General features: G+C 37.5%; 1 protein-coding gene across 1 annotated transcript; it reads right to left on the bottom strand.

The window, feature by feature from the left end:
* Window positions 1-254: 254 nt before the first annotated feature.
* On the bottom strand, window positions 255-18,827 carry LOC307151303 (uncharacterized protein; the record flags this gene model as incomplete). The annotated part of the gene is made up of 11 exons (XM_079859251.1): window positions 255-267; window positions 524-557; window positions 6,189-6,335; window positions 6,653-6,802; window positions 7,535-7,834; window positions 7,983-8,080; window positions 13,994-14,102; window positions 14,349-14,432; window positions 16,395-16,445; window positions 16,691-18,683; window positions 18,771-18,827. 11 exons carry the CDS (start codon window positions 18,825-18,827, stop codon window positions 255-257), a joined length of 3,036 nt encoding a protein of 1,011 aa, XP_079715377.1.
* Window positions 18,828-19,471: the final 644 nt, after the last annotated feature.

Below are 19,471 nucleotides of genomic sequence, written 5' to 3'. Positions count from 1 at the left end.
CTCTGAGTGTTCAAATTGCAGATGGCTTCAGTGTCCTGTGGAAGCAACAAGAGGGCAAAAGGCAAAGACACGAATGCAGAGACACAAATGCAGGGAAGAACAGAGAGAAGTGGGTGAGGGGTTCTCAGCTCCCCTCCTGAAGTTCAAAAAGACTCAATAATGTTCCAATAATGTTGGAAAAGGTGAATCTTTCACTTGAGACTTTTCCTAAAGACAAAGACAAATCCTGAGATGCAAAACTGTTACAGGATTGATCAAAATCCCAAACTGAGAAGAGACAGAGAAACAGCAGAGCCTATTCTCAACTCTGCAATGGCCTTTGAGTGACAGCAAGGCTGAAAGACATGTCAACAGACACTGATCTAAAAACAGAAGAAACTGACCCTTACGGCACCACGGGTGTGACAAACCTTATGATCACTCTAGAGGCTGCGTCAAATTTAGTTCATTATTATATTAACATTATTCATTATGATTATTCACTGGTCTCATGGCAATTCTTTATATTCTCTGCTAAACTAACCCTCTCTGCTTTTTCAATAGGTACAAGTCCAGCTCTATAAGAAAAGAAAATACAGAGAAGTGGGTGCTCAACTCACCAAATAGTTAAAACTGAGGCTGGATTTGGAATAGTGAGGGCTATTACATTAGACAACAATAGGGATAAACACATGATACAATTATTCTCTGGCAAAGAAAAAGATAGAGGTTGATTATTTTTGTCTGCAAAACAAAAACACTGGTCACTCCATCTTGTTTTAATAATTTTTTATAGAGATAGATTGGAGAAGGAGAAATAACTCCAAAAGTCCAAAATTATGAAATCAGAAATGCTGTCAAAACTGGGATAATGAGATGGAAATGTTATTGGCCATGGATCCAAGATTAAGTAGAGATCTCCAATTTTATTCTTAAAGCAGCTCATGAGCAAAAACTAAAAGAATATGAAAAAGTAAAATGCATTTGAGAAATTACAATTGGCTGCCTTACTCTCAACTGCACCATGCTAAGGCCTATTATTCTGAAATATTTAATCTATTAGAGTTTGGGGAAAAGAAAAAAAAAGGGTTTATAACAACGGTGTTAAAATAAACATTAAGATCACTGACACTTCTGAATAGTGTTTGCGTAGCTGTGTTGTGACGTTGTCCGTCAGACCTTTGGCATTCCACAGCTCAAAGTATAAGTTCCGCATTTAGAGCACAACCTGCGGAAGAAGAATGTGATTGAGTATGAATGAGTGAGAGATGGTGTACACCAAGGCAAATCCATTATTTTGCCTATACAGCTGTATCTAAATTTCATATGTGGGCCCACAGGGCATATTCTGCCCAATAAAATAATGACCATGGATGGATTTGGTTAATATCCTGGTCGAAACTGTAGTAACAATAGAAAAAGAAAATGAAAAAAAAAAATTGTAAAAGAAAACAAAACGGTACTACATTTTGCGCAGCGCCTAACACATCTGACTTTCCTTTCAGAATATCATGATGGAGCATAACACATCTGACTTTCTTTTCAGAATATCATGAAGGAGCTGACGTTTTGTCAAAAGACTGAAATATTGTCTTGTAACTGTTGTCTTTTAGCAAAGTGGGTTGAGTGTTGTCCAAGATGCCCAATAACTAGTATGCTGATAGTGGGACTCAAAACAATGAGATAACTGAGCTGAATTGACTAATTGTAAAAAGTAATATAGGGGTAAAGCCCTACTGCTAATGAGCAGAAAACACACAAAAGAGGCCAGAACATGATCATTTTACAGGTGACACCAAGAAGGACAATGGAGCAGATGAGCAGATGATCTAATATATGTTGTTGTCACTAACAGAACTAAAAAGAAATAATGAAGGTTTCATTCACAGATGAGAACAGTTCAATTCCAGGAAGGTTTCTGGGACGATTTAAACAAAAAGAACCAGTGACTGTGCCTTGTCATCTCAGAAGAGGCTTGAACATTGATCAGCAAAGTGACATTTGAGTCCATGGCTCTCAACTTAAAATACACCAAACGACTCCAGGAACCCCCCACAACAGCGAGTGAGGTTTCAAGGACATGCTGGCAATGACCTTCCCTTGCCACTGAGAGAAAAGGAAAAAGCCAATTACAACTCACAATGACCAACAAGCCTCTACTCTCCACAACAGGAAGTGAGGGATCAAGAGGGCTCGTGCTAGTAACAGCCCCCCTCGCCTCCGAGGGAAGTCCATGCAACGGCTCGTAAAGAGTCACCCTGGTGAAACTGAATGAAAATAATGATAAAAAGACCAGAAACACATGAATGAAAAGTTGCAGAATGTGGAAAGCTCACAAGGAGTTGTGCAAAGAAGAGAGAATCAACAGAGATGAGTACAAGTTCAAATAATAGTCAACATCAACCAAACCTTCTTTAAATTTAATGTTAAAGCCCTTGAATACACTAGTAGCAACTTAATAATAACCCCACAGGAAGGAAAAAATATTGAATTAAAAAATATATCAAAAACAACGTAGAAACGATAATGAAAAATCAGAAAAGTAATAAAAATAATGAATGATAAGCGACTAATTCAAGTAACTGTCATAGCACAGTGCGAATTAAGACAAGTCATGAAGGAAAATACAAATCGACTTAAATTACATTTTAAAACAGATCATAATGGGTACTCGGACGCAATTTGTCAATAAAACGGGTATACATAATTAATTTAAGACTACAGTTGAAAATTAAAGAAAAGATTAACACTGACTATTAACAAATATTTGATTTCATTTATGATTTGAATTATGATTTGATTCAATATGCTATTGACTGATTTATGGTGCTAATGGAACGACCACCTCAATTGTAAGTTGTTCGAACTTAATAACAAACAGGCCCTATGAACAATTTATATGGTACCAGAGGTGGGTAAGAATGACAGGTTATTGCACAAAAACATACTTTTGAATATTCTCAATCCAGATGCGCATGGTATTCACCTGTGCGCAAGGGGGGAGTAAGGAGGGATTAAAAGAATAAGGAAGGAGAATAATTAAAAGGCTAAACTAAGAATAAGGAAAAAGAATAAGGAAAATTAAATAAAATGCATTTTTTTGCAATTTTTGACTGTACACAAGAGAAATTTGTGCCAAAAATAAAGGTAGGAAAGGAACAGTGACACAAATAGGCCATATATCAGTACCAGAAGGACTAATAAAACACTTGGTAATGGATTATATGAACAAGATAGAGATGGGTAAAGGCAATGAGATCAGCAGAGGAGGGTCAGGAGAAGTAATTAACATTGCCAGAGAAGTATTCCTTAGATTTTAAATTCTATCAGAAATAAGTTTAGATAATGGTTTAGCAGTCATTCCAGAAAAATTGAAGATTAAAATTTAAAAACTTAAAACTTAAATTACAGAAAAGGAAGTTTTAACAATAATTAAGTTATAATGCTTTATGTTTGAAATGGTTGAGATAAAAACTTATAGATTTATTTAGATATACAGAAAAAGAAATGACCTTACAATGAATATGTAAGATAGTATAAAAAGTTATTTTCGATTGTTATTTTTTCTAATTGTCTAATGAGTTTATTGAATGACTTTTATGAAGTAAATGTAACATTGCTCTTAAAGCTTTCTTAGTTTGAGTGATTACATGTGACATAATTAAGTTTATTCATGATAGTTCATTTAGAAATTAGTAGAAAGGAAGAAAAGGTATTCAGTTAAGGTATGCTTGAACTGAGGAGCTATAATGAGAAAAAGCTGCAACACGTGAGATATTTATTGTTTAAATTTGATAATGAAGTTGACAGAATTTGAAATGTAAAACGTTATAACAAAGAAAATTGTGATTTAATGTAGCTGCACTACAGTGTTATGGTTGTTCATCAACTAAACATGACTGACTAAAAGATGGATTCTTCAAATTTAAGAATTGATATTCTTAAAATAATCTAATCATCACCGATTCCACTCGATTTCTCCCGAGTGAAAAAAATCATCTGCGAGCTCGTAAAAACAGCAAAAATCGCACCGTGTACGCCCGCCTTTAGAGGCGCCATGAACAGACTCGTTGTCCTCTTAGACAACGAAGGATGTGTTTGCGAGATCAGGATTCACTAATTTGAACAGCAGCTGACCGGATGTCATTGTCGCTACAATATATATATATATATTGTCTATATATATATATATATATATATATATATATATATATATATATATATATATATATGTCTTTCTCATGAGACACACCCAATTCAAGTCTTGCAATCTGTACTAATGAGCTGATAAGTTGAATCAGGTGTGTTAAGTGAGGGAGACATGAAACATGTGCAATGGTGAGGGGTCAACAGGACAGGGTTGAGAAACACTGAAGCACAGAAAGTAACATGTTAAAGAAGCAGTGGTATGTATTTAGTTTAACTTTTTATGTAACATAACCAATGTAAATAATGTAACATTTTACATTGTAGTGTCTAACATAACAATATGTGAACAGGAAGGAAACACACTTTAAATACTAATAGTGGAAAAGTAGAATAAAACATTTGACTAAACTTTAACACAGGAAAAATATAACAACATATTTATATTGCATTACATTAAAACAGGTATGTGTGTATATGTGTGATATGTGTCATGTATATTGTGGTGGAGTGTTTAATTTTCCACAAACATCTGTGCAATGTCTTCTAGAGCAGGTTCGTGGTCATCGTGTCAGTCGTTATTTTTATCTTTTGTGGTGTTGGACACTTGTTGTTAGCAGGACGTTTTTGTGGAGTTGTGGGTCAGGAGGAAATGCAGGTGGGTCAGAGGTTGAAGGTTGGTCGTTCCAGGATGTTGTTGACTTGCTAGGTTGGTCACTGGTTGTAGTGGACTGGGTTACGTTAGGTTGGTCACTGGTTGTAGTGGACTGGGTTACGTTAGGTTGGTCACTGGTTGTAGTGGACTGGGTTACGTTAGGTTGGTCACGTTAGGTTGGTCACTGGTTGTAGTTGACTGGGTTACATTAGGTTGGTCACTGGTTGTAGTGGACTGGGTTACGTTAGGTTGGTCACTGGTTGTAGTGGACTGGGTTACATTAGGTTGGTCACTGGTTGTAGTGGACTGGGTTACATTAGGTTGGTCACTGGTTGTAGTGGACTGGGTTATGTTAGGTTGGTCACGTTAGGTTGGTCACTGGTTGTAGTTGACTGGGTTACATTAGGTTGGTCACTGGTTGTTGCAGGTTGGCTTTGTGGCAATGTAGGGGTTGATTTGGAGGAGAGGTCTTGTTTGGTTTCCGTGAGGTCTGTAATATGTTTTTCAGCAGTATATGTAACTGTCAGAGGCTCGGCAGTCAGTAAATATTCTTCAACGTCAACTGCATCCATTGCATTTATGTCCTTTAGGTTTTTAAAAAAAACTGTCTCAGGACAGAGTTGGTTATGGTTAGCTCTACTGCTTCGGTGGGTGTGTTAAAGTCAGTAGTTCGCTGCATGTGCTGATTGATGTATGTGGTTGCTTTTCGGTTTACTTTGCATACTTTGCAGCGGTGGAAAGTTTGTTTCAAGGTTACCTGTTGAGGAGTATTGCATTTTGGGCATTTGTTTGATTGGTTTATCACAGCCCCTTCAATCTCTCCTGTGATCTGTAGTAGTGGAGGTTGTTCTTGTTGACTGGTGTGTGGAGAAATGGATGCAATCGGGGTTTGTAACAGAGCTATGGTGGTTTGTGAAGTTGTTGTCAAGTTTAGGGTACTGTTGAAGATATGGGTTGAAAGGTTTGTGAAAATGTATGAGCGGTTTACTTCCACTTGATGAATGTGTTTGTCCCACAAGGAAATATTTCCTGTGTTGTCTGCTACGGTGCATGTTTTGAGTTCACATTCATCTCCAAAAGCGGTTATGGGTTTGCTGGCAGCGTCTATTCTGTGGACTGCTGCAGATAGGTTTGAAATCTGTAATAAAGAAAGTAAATTAGAATCAAGATGGGAGAACATGTGAAATATGAATTTACAGCTTATAAATATGATGTTGATCAACCCTCGGTAATCAATACACGGTCGCAGAGAACCATCCTTCTTCCCCACAAAAAAGAACCCCCGCCCCCGCTGGAGAAGAGGAAGGGCGGATGAAGCTAGCCGCTAGAGAATCAGAAATATATTTCTCCATGGCCTCCCTTTCAGGAACAGAAAGTGAGTATAATTTGCTCTTAGGCAGAGACTTACCTGGCGGTAAATCTATGGCACAGTCATAGGGTTGATGCGGAGGAAGTGAAGCAGCACAGGACTTACTAAACACTTCCTTCAGGTCGAGGTACTCAACGGGCACGTTAGACAAATCCACTGCCTCCTCTTGAAACACAGAGCCAGACACTGACGAACAGGCAGACATAAGACAAGACTCATGACAATGATCACTCCATGCTAAAATGGAGATCTGTCCCCAGTCCACTCTGGGGTTGTGCTTGGTTAACCAGGGATGACCCAGAACTATGAGTGCAAGGGGGAGTCCATGAGAAAAAATGTAGTTATTTCAGTGTGATTGCCAGAGGTAATGAGTGTGATGGGACCAGTAATGAAAGAAATGTTGGGAAGTCTTTGTCCATTGTGTGCGTTGGCGGAAATCTGGTCCTTAAGTGGCGTGATGGGAACGTGGAATTTGTGAGCAAAGTGTTGGTCCATAAAATTACCTTCTGCTCCTGAGTCCACCAAGGTGTGAGAGTGATGGGTAAGGGTTGCCCATCTCAGACTTACTGGGAGGAGGTTAGATGAGGTCATCTCAGCAGAGATCCCACCCGACAGGCCAACTCTTTGGCCAAGATTCATGTTGGTAATGCAGACTGTATGAAGAGTTTTGACAATGTGTTTCAGTATTAAACAATGCTTGGTAGCATTTTTTTTTTTTTTTTTTTTTAGCAAATAGCCTCTCCCATATTTATATTAGGGTTAAATGCCCTTGCTGAAGTTGTGTTTAAATGTGTGAAGGTGTTGTGCTGTTTTTTCTTTCCTCCTGCCACATTTAAACAGTGTCACATGATCAAGAGTGCAGTTATACTGAATATCAGCACGCCTGTGATTCTACCATAGACATGAAGAGCAGCACGATTGTGAATGTGATATTACTTTATATAACAGTTCTGTAAGCAATAACTTTCTAACTTTCCTTTCAGACAAAATCGGATTAGTTAGTATTTATATTATTTCCATGACCACTGATGAAAGAAACCACTTAGATCAATCCTGGAGTGAGAGAAAACACATTAAAAACAACTGGTGTTTCTGCTTCACTCCGCATCGCTCTCATACTGTGATCTGAAACACTGACAATAAAACATCCCAGTGCCATGATCAATATCAGCACTAACTCTTATTTCATATCAAATATATTACTACAGATACATTTATATTTATTTTTTTAAGTTTTTAGAAACTTTGCTAAACATTCATTGTGTAGTTTGTGATCCTCCATCAGCAGCTGCAGTTTCTCTCAGCTGTATCAGTGCAGTCACTGTGACGTCTGACTGACAGAGGTTTTTGTACGACTCTTTATCACTGTGTGAACACCCAGCTACCACTGATCTTGTGTAAACTCTGACAGTAATAATCTCCTGTATCTTCAGTCTGGACTCCACTGATGGTCAGAGTAAAATCACTGCCATAGTCTGATCCACTGCCACTGAATCTAGATGGAGTTCCAGTATAACGGCTGTTTATGTCATGAATCAGGAGTTTAGGAGCTTCTCCAGGTTTCTGCTGATACCAGGCTAAGTCATCGCTGTATAGTCCTACATCCATATGACACTCTATTGTTGCTGTTTGACTCTGTTGGACAGTTTTAAATTCAGGTTGAGTCAGAGTCACTCCTCTGGATTCTGAAGAAGAGAAAAGTAAAACTATTAGTGTTTAAAACTATTATCATCATATACTTCTACTTCTACATCACCAACACCAAACAAACAAAACACCAAAACCATACAACATCATACAACACAAAAACCAGACTCAGTTTTTACATCTTACCTTGAATAAACAGTGAAATGGTCCAGATGAAGATGTTGATTTTGTTCATTTCTGTAGTTTTGTCTTGTGTGATGATGAAGATTGTGTTCTGTTCTGCTCTCAGTCATGAAGTGTTAAACTCACAGCACTATAAACACTCTCAGAGCACTGAAGCATGTGCTGACAATGCAAAGTGACTCTCTCTATTTAAATCATTATCCTGAAGACTGTAGATCAGTCACAAACACATTATCAAACAACGTCCTCATGTTGTGAAATGCCAAGCTATTATACACACATTTCTGAAGAGTCTATTGACAGAATCATACATATTATTGATTCAGTCATTATTAACCCTCTGGGGTCTAAGGTGTTTTTGGGGTCCTTGAGATGTTCTGACATGCCCTGACATTTGTGCTTTTTTTCAGTTGCTTATAAACATATTAATGGCAAAGGTGTAATTACACTCTATTTAGCACAAACAGGGCTACCATAATATGTGAGCAAAATGTATGTACATGTTTGTATTTTTGAGAGAACAATGTTTAAGCAAGGTTATTGAAAAAACTAAAAACTAAAGTTTCTGAAATAAGGCCACAAAACGTGGTCTAGTCGTCGCCTAGAGTTTTTTCTTCAAAATGATGTGAAAATCCTCCTGTCTAATCATTCACATAAAACAATACATTGATTTAAATTTTGTAAGACACTTTCTGTTTGGAAAGGCAATATGCGCAGTGGCGTCAACGATCCAACACCATCATGAATATTGAGTGGTTTACACCTGAGGAGACAATGGGGCCCGCATACATAATAAGCCATTCATTCAGGTGTGTCACTGAGCCACAAGAAAGAATGCAAGAGCAATATATATATATATATATATATATATATATATATATATATTCTACAAAATTGGTTCACAGTTGGAAGCATCTCAATTTATTTTTATTTTTTTCCACAAATTGTGCTTGCAAATTGTATAAAATCCAAAGAAAACATGTCTGATAATTGTGCAGTTAATTCTCATACTGTATTTTCCATTTTGGAATATGTATCCTCTCCCCAAATTTGTCACTAATAAAATCATTCATTCACACACAGAAACGCGATTCAAATTTAAACCGTCTTTTTGCGAGTTGTGGTAAACAGCGTGCATCTCTGCCGTTCATTCATTCACACACAGAAACGCGATTCACTTGAGAATGAAAAAAACTCAGCTCAGCTGAATCTGTTGCTCCTCGAAATACCAGCACTTCTGAGGTACATTTTCCATTATTATTATTACGATTGTATTATTCCTCATAGCGCTGCGAGACGGTGTAAACAAGTACAATGATCTGATTAAACTTGATGTGTTTTCTCGAGCTGATATGGGGGCGTTCACAGTTTGCATGGATGCCTCAGTCATTTGCGTTTGAATTGCGCACGCTCTTCGTGGGCGGGGTCACATTAAAAATAATGAGCTGAGATGAGAACGACTGACATCTCTCTCTTTTCATACAGATTACATAAACAGAGAATATTTGATTTAGTTTTGAATTAGATAATTTAAAAGTACACACTTTGATTATATCAATATATATTAATATTGCTCATGCCTGGGTGAATAGTATTCGCTGAGTTTTGTTTAAGTTTAGAGACGTGCTCCAAAAAAAAAAGTTAATTCGTAAAAACATACCTTTCATTTCCAAGGTGTTTGATTTTCACTTTACCATGTTCATGTACAGAGACTCATGTGAATGTTTGAAGTCAGCAGGACTCAGTGGCATCTGGGCCCTGTAAAAAAAAAAAAAAAAAAAAAAACACCAACTGTGAACATACTGATATCAAGAGAAACTAGGGCTGCACGATTTTGGGAATAGATTTGAGATTTTTCTGGTTAAAATTGCTTTTTAAAATTCACAGAACACACACACACACACACACACACACACACATACTTGTTTATATGCATTGTGGGGGTCACCTGTCAGAAATGCTACATAATGGGGACCACCCTTTCTAATAAACTTTAAGACCTAAAAAAAATATTATGACAACTAATACAATATCAGTTTAGAAAATGTCCTTTCAGATTACAAATATTTTGCTATAAAATTTTCAAACATGACACAGTGGCTACTTGTGGGGTCATTTCAGGTCTTGTGTAAATCTGAGGTCCGCCAATACACACAACTGGTTTTTAGTCATTGTGGGGATCAAACGTACACACCAAACTGGTTTTAGGTCATCGTGGGGATCAAACGCACACACACACACAACTAGTTTTTAGTCATCGTGGGGATCGAACGTACACACACCAAACTGGTTTTTAGTCATCGTGGGGATCAAACGTACACACACCAAACTGGTTTTAGGTCATCGTGGGGATCAAACGTACACACACCAAACTAGTTTTAGGTCATCGTGGGGTCAAACGTACATAGCTACTTGTATCAACTAATTTTGAGAAGACTGCCCCAGTAACAATTTTTAAAAGGCACTTTTTAAAAAGCAGTGTAAAAAGAGAATCTACTTTGAGTTCTTTATTTATAGAAAGCAACATTAAATGTTTTTACTTCTAAAAAAGTATAACCTACATACACAAACATACGTACATATATGTAGACATGTACATGCGTGTATAAATAATTATCTGTGACATGTAATGTTAACATTTTCAAAACTTGCATCAAATGTCTGTCAACAAATAGATCTAGCATAAGACTATTCCATGCTCATGTTCATATTAATTAATAAAACCCTTGACAAACACTTCTAAACAGTTTCTCAAAACGTATCGTCAAGTAAAACTTCAGCATGAAACTTTTGCATGCCTGCGTGTATAGTAAACATTTGGCATTAAAAAAACAATTATGAAAACTTGCTAAAAAAACAGAACAAATCATTAACTGCAGTATAAAAGTTATTTGAAACACTTTAAAAACATTTGAAAAGAACTGAATCAACAAATCCATACAGGCAAGATTAAGATATAACCTGGTGACTAATACTCAACATGGTGTCAATATTAGTGTATGGAAGTAAAATAATGACAAATGTTTTTGAAACTAAAAAGCTTGTTGAATTGCACTAGTAAAAATATGCAGTGCATTAACCCTGCTTGCATTTTAATGCATTATATTTTCAGGGCTTGCATTTTTATGGGCTGAAATTCAACATGGTTGTATATTTAAGCTGTGAATATTTCAATGCAAAACATTTCACACATGTTTTCATTCTTAAAAATTCAATAATCCATATTCACCTTTCAGATTGCACTTCCAAAATGTTCATTCGGTTTAAAAATACAACCTATAATATTCGACTGGCAATTTTCGGTCCATTTTATTTCGCTTCCACAAATTCAGTGGTTCAAATTCGACAGAAAATTCAACATTGATATCCGGGAACTGCAGGAAAAGCAGTAGATTGCCGATTGATAATCTCCATAGCTGTAGACAGCCTCACCAGCAGGGGTGCAAGCGGCTGTTGACGAAGAACACTATAGAGTAACGGGTGAGAGACTCACTCATTCGTTGAATTACAGAAATGGAGCGAGCAGTAGTTGGCCATTTGTGATTATCATCAGGGCAATGAATTGTGATGATTATCATATGGAAAAGCTGATAAAGACAAAAGCTGTGTTTACATTGAAGTCTTCACTGTTACTTTTGTACATGCAAGTTTTGCACAGCTTTCTCTGTCCTGACCGAGATTATGTTATTCCCCGATGTTGATGCACAGATCAAACGTTAAATCTGAGGTAGTAGACATATTTCTCTCGGTTGTTTAGTTTTCTTAACTTTATATTGTGAGTATTCCCCTTCATCTAAACTAACGAATATTAACACAGTCAGTTTCCTCATATCATCTCATGTCACTTCAGTTTATGATCAGAGAGATCTGTGTAAAGATTTCAGAAGATTTACTTTTGTACGAAGAATGATTTAATAAAATGATGTTGTATGTGAACGGGTCGTTTTGATGTAGTCTGATTCTTAATGATATGTTGATTTTTATGCTAAATAAATTGAACAATTAAAGAAAGTATATATTAGTGCATGTGAACACATATTTGCAGAAAAGCTAAAAGAGAGAGAGAGAAAAAACATGTCAGCACTTCAGATGAAAGTGAAGTAGAGAATGAATTTTTCAAATGTAACTATGATTTGTGTTCATAAATATTAACACATACAGTCAGTCTCTTCATTTCACTTCAGTTTGTCATCATCAGAATGAAATGTAAAGATTTAATGATAGATAAGTATCTTGACTCATAAACAGCTTGTGCATGGCCCTCACAGAGTTGGAAAATAAACTGTGTCATTACTTCAAGCGTATAGAGATCAGAGGGAAAAGAGGCAGAAAAGTTCCAGTGCTTGTTACTCCTTCAATGCAAGAGTCGATCAGCCTGCTGATTAAAAACCGGAGCGAGTGTGGAGTACTGAATGAGAACCCTTTCCTCTTTGCACGTCCTTGCGGCTGTGCTGCAGAACTGGGGATTCCCTCAATAGTCACTCTCCAGGATTCCCCTGCGGTCTCAGGACACTCAAAGTAATGGACAAAATACAGTGATATAAAAGACCAAACTCCCACCTTATTGGGGATGAGGGCGATATTAATAGGCAACAGGCAAGCAGATGGACCAGAATATGAATGTAACGCGCAAAGTTTCACGCTAAGCGTTTCCCAGTGAAGTACTGGCATAAGTTCGCCTGAAACTGGATATTCACACATTTAGGGACCGTCTCTCATAAGACATTGGTACACATGTTTCTAACTTCAATAGCATTTGAAGAGAATGACTTACAGTCATAAAACCAACTGTAAAGTAAAAGTGTGCATCATGGCACCTATTAACACTTTACAGTTGGTTTTATGACTAAGTCATTCTCTTCAAATGCAATTGAAGTTAGAAACATGTGTACCAATGTCGTATGTAACTTTAGAGACGGTCCCTAAATGTGCGAATGTCCAACGCCAAGCTAACTTTATGCCAGTCTATCACTGGGAAACGCTCAGCATTAAGCTTTGCGCGTTATTCTGAGTCCATCTGCTTGCCTGCGAGTTTGGTCTTTTATATCACTGTATTTTGTCCATTGAGTAACTTTGAGTGTCCTGAGACCACAGGGGAATCCTGGAGAGTGACGTATTAAGGGAATCCCCAGTTCTGCAGCACAGCGGCGCAATATACAGTTAAGAAAACTAAACAACCGAGAGAAATATATGTCTACTACTTCAGATTTAACGTTTGATCTGTGCATCAGCATCGGGGAAAAACAATCTCGGTCACGACAGAGAAAGCTGTGCAAAACTTGCATGTACAAAAGTAACAGTGAAGACTTCAATGTAAACACAGCTTTTGTGTCTTTATCAGCTTTTCCATATGATAATCATCACAATTCATTGCCCTGATGATAATCACAAATGGCCAACTACTGCTCGCTCCATTTCTGTAATTCAACGAATGAGTGAGTCTCTCACCCGTTGCTCTATAGTGTTCTTCGTCAACGGCCGCTTGCTCCCCTGCTGGTGAGGCCGACTAACAGCTATGGAGATCATCAATCGGCAATCTACTGCTTTTCCTGCAGATCGAATTTGAACCACTGAATTTGTGGAAGTGGAATAAAATGGACCGAAAATTGCCAGTCGAATATTATAGGTTGTATTTTTAAACAGAATGAACATTTTGGAAGTGCAATCTGAAAGGTGAATATGGATTGTTGAATTTTTAAGAATGAAAACATGTGTGAAATGTTTTGCATTGAAATATTCACAGCTTAAATATACAACCACGTTGAATTTCAGCCCATACAAATGCAAGGCCTGAAAATACAATGCATTAAAATGCAAGCAGGGTTAATGCACTGCATATTTTTACTTAGTGCAATTCAACAAGCTTTTTAGTTTCAAAAACATTTGTCATTATTTTACTTCCATATTAGTGTGTTAGATCTTTTCTTTGTAGAGCAGAGATTCGATTTTTTATATAAAACTTCAGAGCAGACCATTCTCTCTGTTTTAGAGCAGATGGTTCAGCTTCCAAACACCTTACGCAGTCTGCCTTCCCTGGAACTTTGCGGTTCTTTATGAACCTCATCATGTGGTTCTCTACTGCATCAATTTCGTGTTTGTTCCAGGCTGTCCTCTTGATGTGACCTGTAGAGGGAACAAGTAGGTCTACATCATATATCTTAGCATTTCACTAGTAAGAAGTTGCTTAAATGCTTAATCGGTCCAAGATACGGATCCTTGAGATCAGCTTGAGACATTCAATGTTTGAAATAATCTCAATCTTCCGTAGTTAGTATATTGAAATGCTTCAAAAATCATGTTGTAAATAGAAACCTACTGCAACTGGAGAACATATTAACCATCAATCAGTTGAAATTAAAATGAACATACCCCTCTTTTTTTTGGACACTGGGTCTGCTGGAAGTGTGCTGTCTTCACATTCAGGGTGCTGTGGTGATGATCCTGTAGTGCACTCTGAAAGTAAAAATTATGCCAGTCTGAGTATGAACACATATCTTCATTAAACTGACAAAGCTACCCCGCATCTGTTATTATTTATCACTGCTGTTTTAAGTGCAACCAAAATAACTTGAGAACATAAAGTGCAGTTCTCAACTTCAGTCCTGGGGACCCACCTACCAGAATTTTGAGATGTTTTACATGCCTCACTATTTAAAACACCTGATTCAACTTAGCTTCTTAGTGTTTAATTAGGGAGTCATCTAAAATATTCTGGGAGGTGTGTCCTGGGGACTGGAATAAAACAATGAAAATAAAATATTAAATTGTATTCCTTTTTGGAATAAAAAGAGGACTTTGTAATATTTTTTAATCAGTTATTTAAACTTACTTCTAACCCATGGGGGATCATACTTCCACTGAGTACTTGTAATGCACAGCAATACAATTACTTTCCCTGGTAACTAGTAGTGCAACCAATTACTAATAAAATTTCAGTAATATTACTCACCATCCAAAAAGTCACACTTTCTAAAAAACAAATCTAATTGCTAAACAATTTAACAATCCAATCATCCCTATTCACATTTGTAATCATTGCATGCATGTGACGTCACTATTGCAGCAAGCTAGCTTAGTCAGAATCTGGAAAAGTCTACATTATTCAGCGGCTGGAAAATATAGTTGACTGCATTCCTGTACCAAAACCAAGATGGGCGTGTTAAAGGATAATTCCAGTATTTAGCACTTTGAGTCTCTTTTCTGGTTTGTTTTGGGTGAACTAGAGTGGTGGACACAGAAATGTTGACGATGGGTCCTGTCTCGACTTTTTGACTTCTAGAATCGCCTTTGAGCGCTTCAGAGCGGCTGTCTATGTATGGGCCTGCACGAACATGTCCTTGAAACAACCCTTAACGTTCGTTTTCAAAACTGTGCAACCCACCGAGTGGTTAGTGGTGTTCGTTGATGATTAAAAACAAATATATCAGCGCAATGTATGATTTCAATCCATGTTATTGTTTGCTATAGTGGAACTATTTTTTCAGATACCTCACAACCGAGTATAAACTTCCGCTCGCTATTTGAGTCTGAAGCATCTTTTCCTTTCCCGGTAGCGCAGTAATATCAACGAGCAATGAGTCCTCCAAAAGAGATCAATGGGATTTTACAAAATGCCAAATAAAACACGACAGAAACTGTATTTCGCTACGCAACTTGTTTTGGAACATCAACGAACACCACTAACCACTCGGTGAGTTGCACAGTTTTGAAAACGAACGTTAAGGGTTGTTTTAAGGATGTTCGTGCAGGCCCATACATAGACAGCCACTCTGAAGCGGTCAAAGGCGATTCTAAACGAGTCAAAGAGTCGAGACAGGACCCATCGTCAACATTTCTGTGTCCACCACTCTAGTTCACCCAAAACAAACCAGAAAAGAGACTCAAAGTGCTAAATACCAGAATTATCCTTTAAGGAAAATAGCTATACTGGTTGATAAACACACATAATCTGTATTTTGTGCATAGAAAGCAGAATGATAATTTTAAAACACTGCATTTTCCAAATACACCATATATACAGGAGTATTTTTAGGTTTAAGTCTAGCGAATAAAGCCACTCTCTCAATCTCAATTGGTGTTGTATTTTGACAAATATTAATATATAAATTATGTAATGATTATGCTAATTAGCTTATGATGTCATTTAACAACATAAAGCAACTTTGAGCAGGGTTTAGAAGTTGGCAAAAGTGTTTTGGGGTGTGTGCGGGCTCATGCGCAAACCACGAGGGAAAAAACTAAACTGGAAATGCCTAAGCAACATGCTAAAGTAATTTGTGCATGTAGTCAGTAGAAAGTGAGAAAAATAATCTAAAGATGAACCACCCATTTCAAACCAATTTGCCATCCCTAGAAACAACAATTTAGAATTAGGCAAAAATAAATTGGAACAAACTGGCTAAATGAAATTGTTACCTTTCGGATTGGAAGTAGACTCCTCTAAATCACTGTCCACTGTAACGTTCTCTGAGGGTAGAAAACACAGAAATTAATCATTTAACTTATTTAAATTTTAAATAAACATTTAATTTAAAAACACAAGGTAATACATGCATATTATTCCAAAGCATTCCCAAAAACCTATATTACAATTTATGTAAACTATTACAGAATAAAAAAAAAAAAAAAAAAAAAAAAAAAAAAAAAAAACAGAACCAATATCTCTAAATTAATTCAATTCAGACAATGGTCACAGTAACAGTGTATAGTACCTTCTGGATCAATGATGATTTCATCAAGATTTTTCCCTTTAAAGTCTGCCAAGCGTCCTTTTTCGAGGGCCAGAAGAATTTTGCTCATTTTGGCCAGCTGAAGGGTCCCCTCAGGTAAGCGGTAAAACTGACGGTGTATCCTAATATCATGGCCTAGGAAGTCAGCCAGCTGATCAAGCTCAGTGTTGCTCAGATTTAACACTTCAGAGAGGGTACCAATCTGTTTCCTCAACTTGGTGGAAGTTAGAGTTTGAGGATTCTTAGCATTGCATGCACCTGCAAATTCACGGATGCAGTCAGAGCCACGGAAAAAGGTCATTGCAGAAGGACGTGCAAAGAGGAAAGGGTTCTCATTCAGTACTCCACACTTGCTCCGGTTTTTAATCAGCAGGCTGATCGACTCTTGCATTGAAGGAGTAACAAGCACTGGAACTTTTCTGCCTCTTTTGCCTCTGATCTCTATACGCTTGAAGTACTGACACAGTTTATTTTCCAACTCTGTGAGGGCCATGCTAATATCCGGATGAGCTTCTGTTTGGTTGCTGGAGGTGTATGCGGACAAAGGCATTTGTGACACTTCCCCTTCTCGCCTACGATTGAAAAGCATAACCTGAGTTAATATAACCTTTGCCAATTTTGACCAATGCTGAGATGATGGCTGTGTTGACAAGAGTTTGCGGTACACTTTCTCTTGCTCATCAAGATGCACATGGAGACGTTTGACATCTTCAGTGAACGGGAGCAAATGTGGGCAGTTCCACTTGGCTTCCTCCATTGTTCGCCGTGCTGTTGAAGAAATGTACTCGGGCCATCGGGTTTGATACAGCTGTTGGAAGCTGCTCGCAAAATTTGCACTTGCTTTGTCTCCATTGATTGTAGAATGGCTCTCAATAAGCATTGCGATTTTGTTCAGACTATGACCAAGTTTCACAGCAACACTAGCCTTTTCATACACATTGGTCTCTTCAATGTATCCAGCTGTTCTTTTAACTGCATTAACGGCATGCATGAAGTTTGTGGGATGGATGAGCTCTTTAATAGATGTAAGGGGTGTTACCTCTCTAGTACATATGAGGAGTCTTCCAAGCTCTCTCATCTTTTGACGGATGTATTCATGCATTTTAACTCTTGATCCATACTTGTTGTAAAGATGCTTTCCCAGCTCTAAAATGCACCAGTCATTTCTAGCTTCAAGTGCCACTTGGTCTTGGTTCATAGCATTTAACAGCTTCCAAACACCATGAGTTACTCCTGGTGGGGGAGGTTGTGCAAAGCTACAGAGAGCCTGCACACGGGTTTTTCCAGGTTTGGGTTTCACGTCAGAAGGCTTGAATTTGCAAACTTTCACATGTCGCCACAGGGTTTTCTTTAAGAAGAGTCCTTGGCAGTAAATGCAATGCATGAATTTTTCCCCATCCAAATTCTTTTTAGGCAGTTTCCGTGGAATCATCTGTCCTGAGCCTGTATTAATAACAGTAGCATTGTAAGCAAAATTACCTTTGTTGCGTAGATACTCAAGCTGCATTCTCCTTTCTTTGGAGCCTTTTGGATGACTTAGAGCCTTTGCTACCTCTACTTCATTGCTATGCTTGCGCTCTAGGTGTCTAGCAATTTTCGTAAAAGCACTGTCACAAAAAAAGCAATGTTGTCTCTTGCTATACATTCTCAGTCCATCCCTCTTTTTAATGATAGCTGGGATAATCACTGAACTTGTGCTGTCAGGAACTGAGGCTGCACCATGGCTCTGGAAGCTCCCTAAGTCACAGCTGCTTTGAGGATTGTAGTTTGTACTTCTGTTCTCAGCTGAACTGCACTGGACTGGCAAAGTCTGGAGCTTTCCTTTACCTTTAGGTGAAACAGTAAGGCTTGTGCTACTATCTGATGCACTACTCTCTTCTGATGTGTCAGGGATGTACTCTTCCTCACTGACTTCAGATAACTCATCTTCGCTCGAATCAAAAACATCTGAGTGCTCAGCAATCTTCCTTCTAGCCTTGAAAGACAATGACCATCCAGTTTAGTTAATCCTCTTTCATAGATTAATAAATAAAACAAAAAAAAACAAAAAAAAAACTCTTACTCTGGTGTTTTTTGGTCTTTTGAATGTTGTGGCACAAGTGGAATGTTGTTCACTCATTGCAAATGGTGTATGTTTCAGTCTGATGTCATCTTGAATGTCTGTACTGTCATCTCCACTGGAATTTTCAGAGTAAAAAATATCGGAGTCCTCATGAGTTGCAGGTCTCATCTAAAAAAGACAAATTAGACAAACGTCAGAATGGCAAGCCTTCAAATAAACTAGGAAAATATATGCTTATAGAACTATGTTTATCATATAATGAAAAATAAAAATACAATATTATGCAGTTTAAAAAAAAAAGTGCTTTTGAAGTATGAGGCAATTAAAAAGAAATGGTAATAGCAATGAAAAATAAATACCTGTTTATAAGATGTCATCATTTTAGAACACGAAATGTCATCTTCACTGTCTGAGTAATCAACCAAAGGCTGTTAAGAAAAAGAAAAAAAAATGGAAAAACTGTCCTAACAGTTTAGGGCAAATTATTTAAGACTTTCTTGAAGCACCATAAAACAACTCCAATTTAGGGTCCTGATCATGTCAGGGTTTATTTACCAACAATGATGGGCTTACTTTACATCATCCTTACTAAAATGCCAGAGTTAATATATGTACCTCAACTGTACGTCGTGAAATGCCAGCAGTTGTAACAGAATCCCCAGAGCAGTTCTTTATTGTCATCATGTCTTCATCATCCGTGC

This window comes from Squalius cephalus (assembly GCF_949319135.1).
Source record: "Squalius cephalus genome assembly, chromosome: 23".
Classification (NCBI taxonomy): domain Eukaryota; kingdom Metazoa; phylum Chordata; class Actinopteri; order Cypriniformes; family Leuciscidae; genus Squalius; species Squalius cephalus.
Note: the sequence above shows the minus strand (reverse complement) of the source record. Positions and strands in the feature narration are given on the sequence as shown.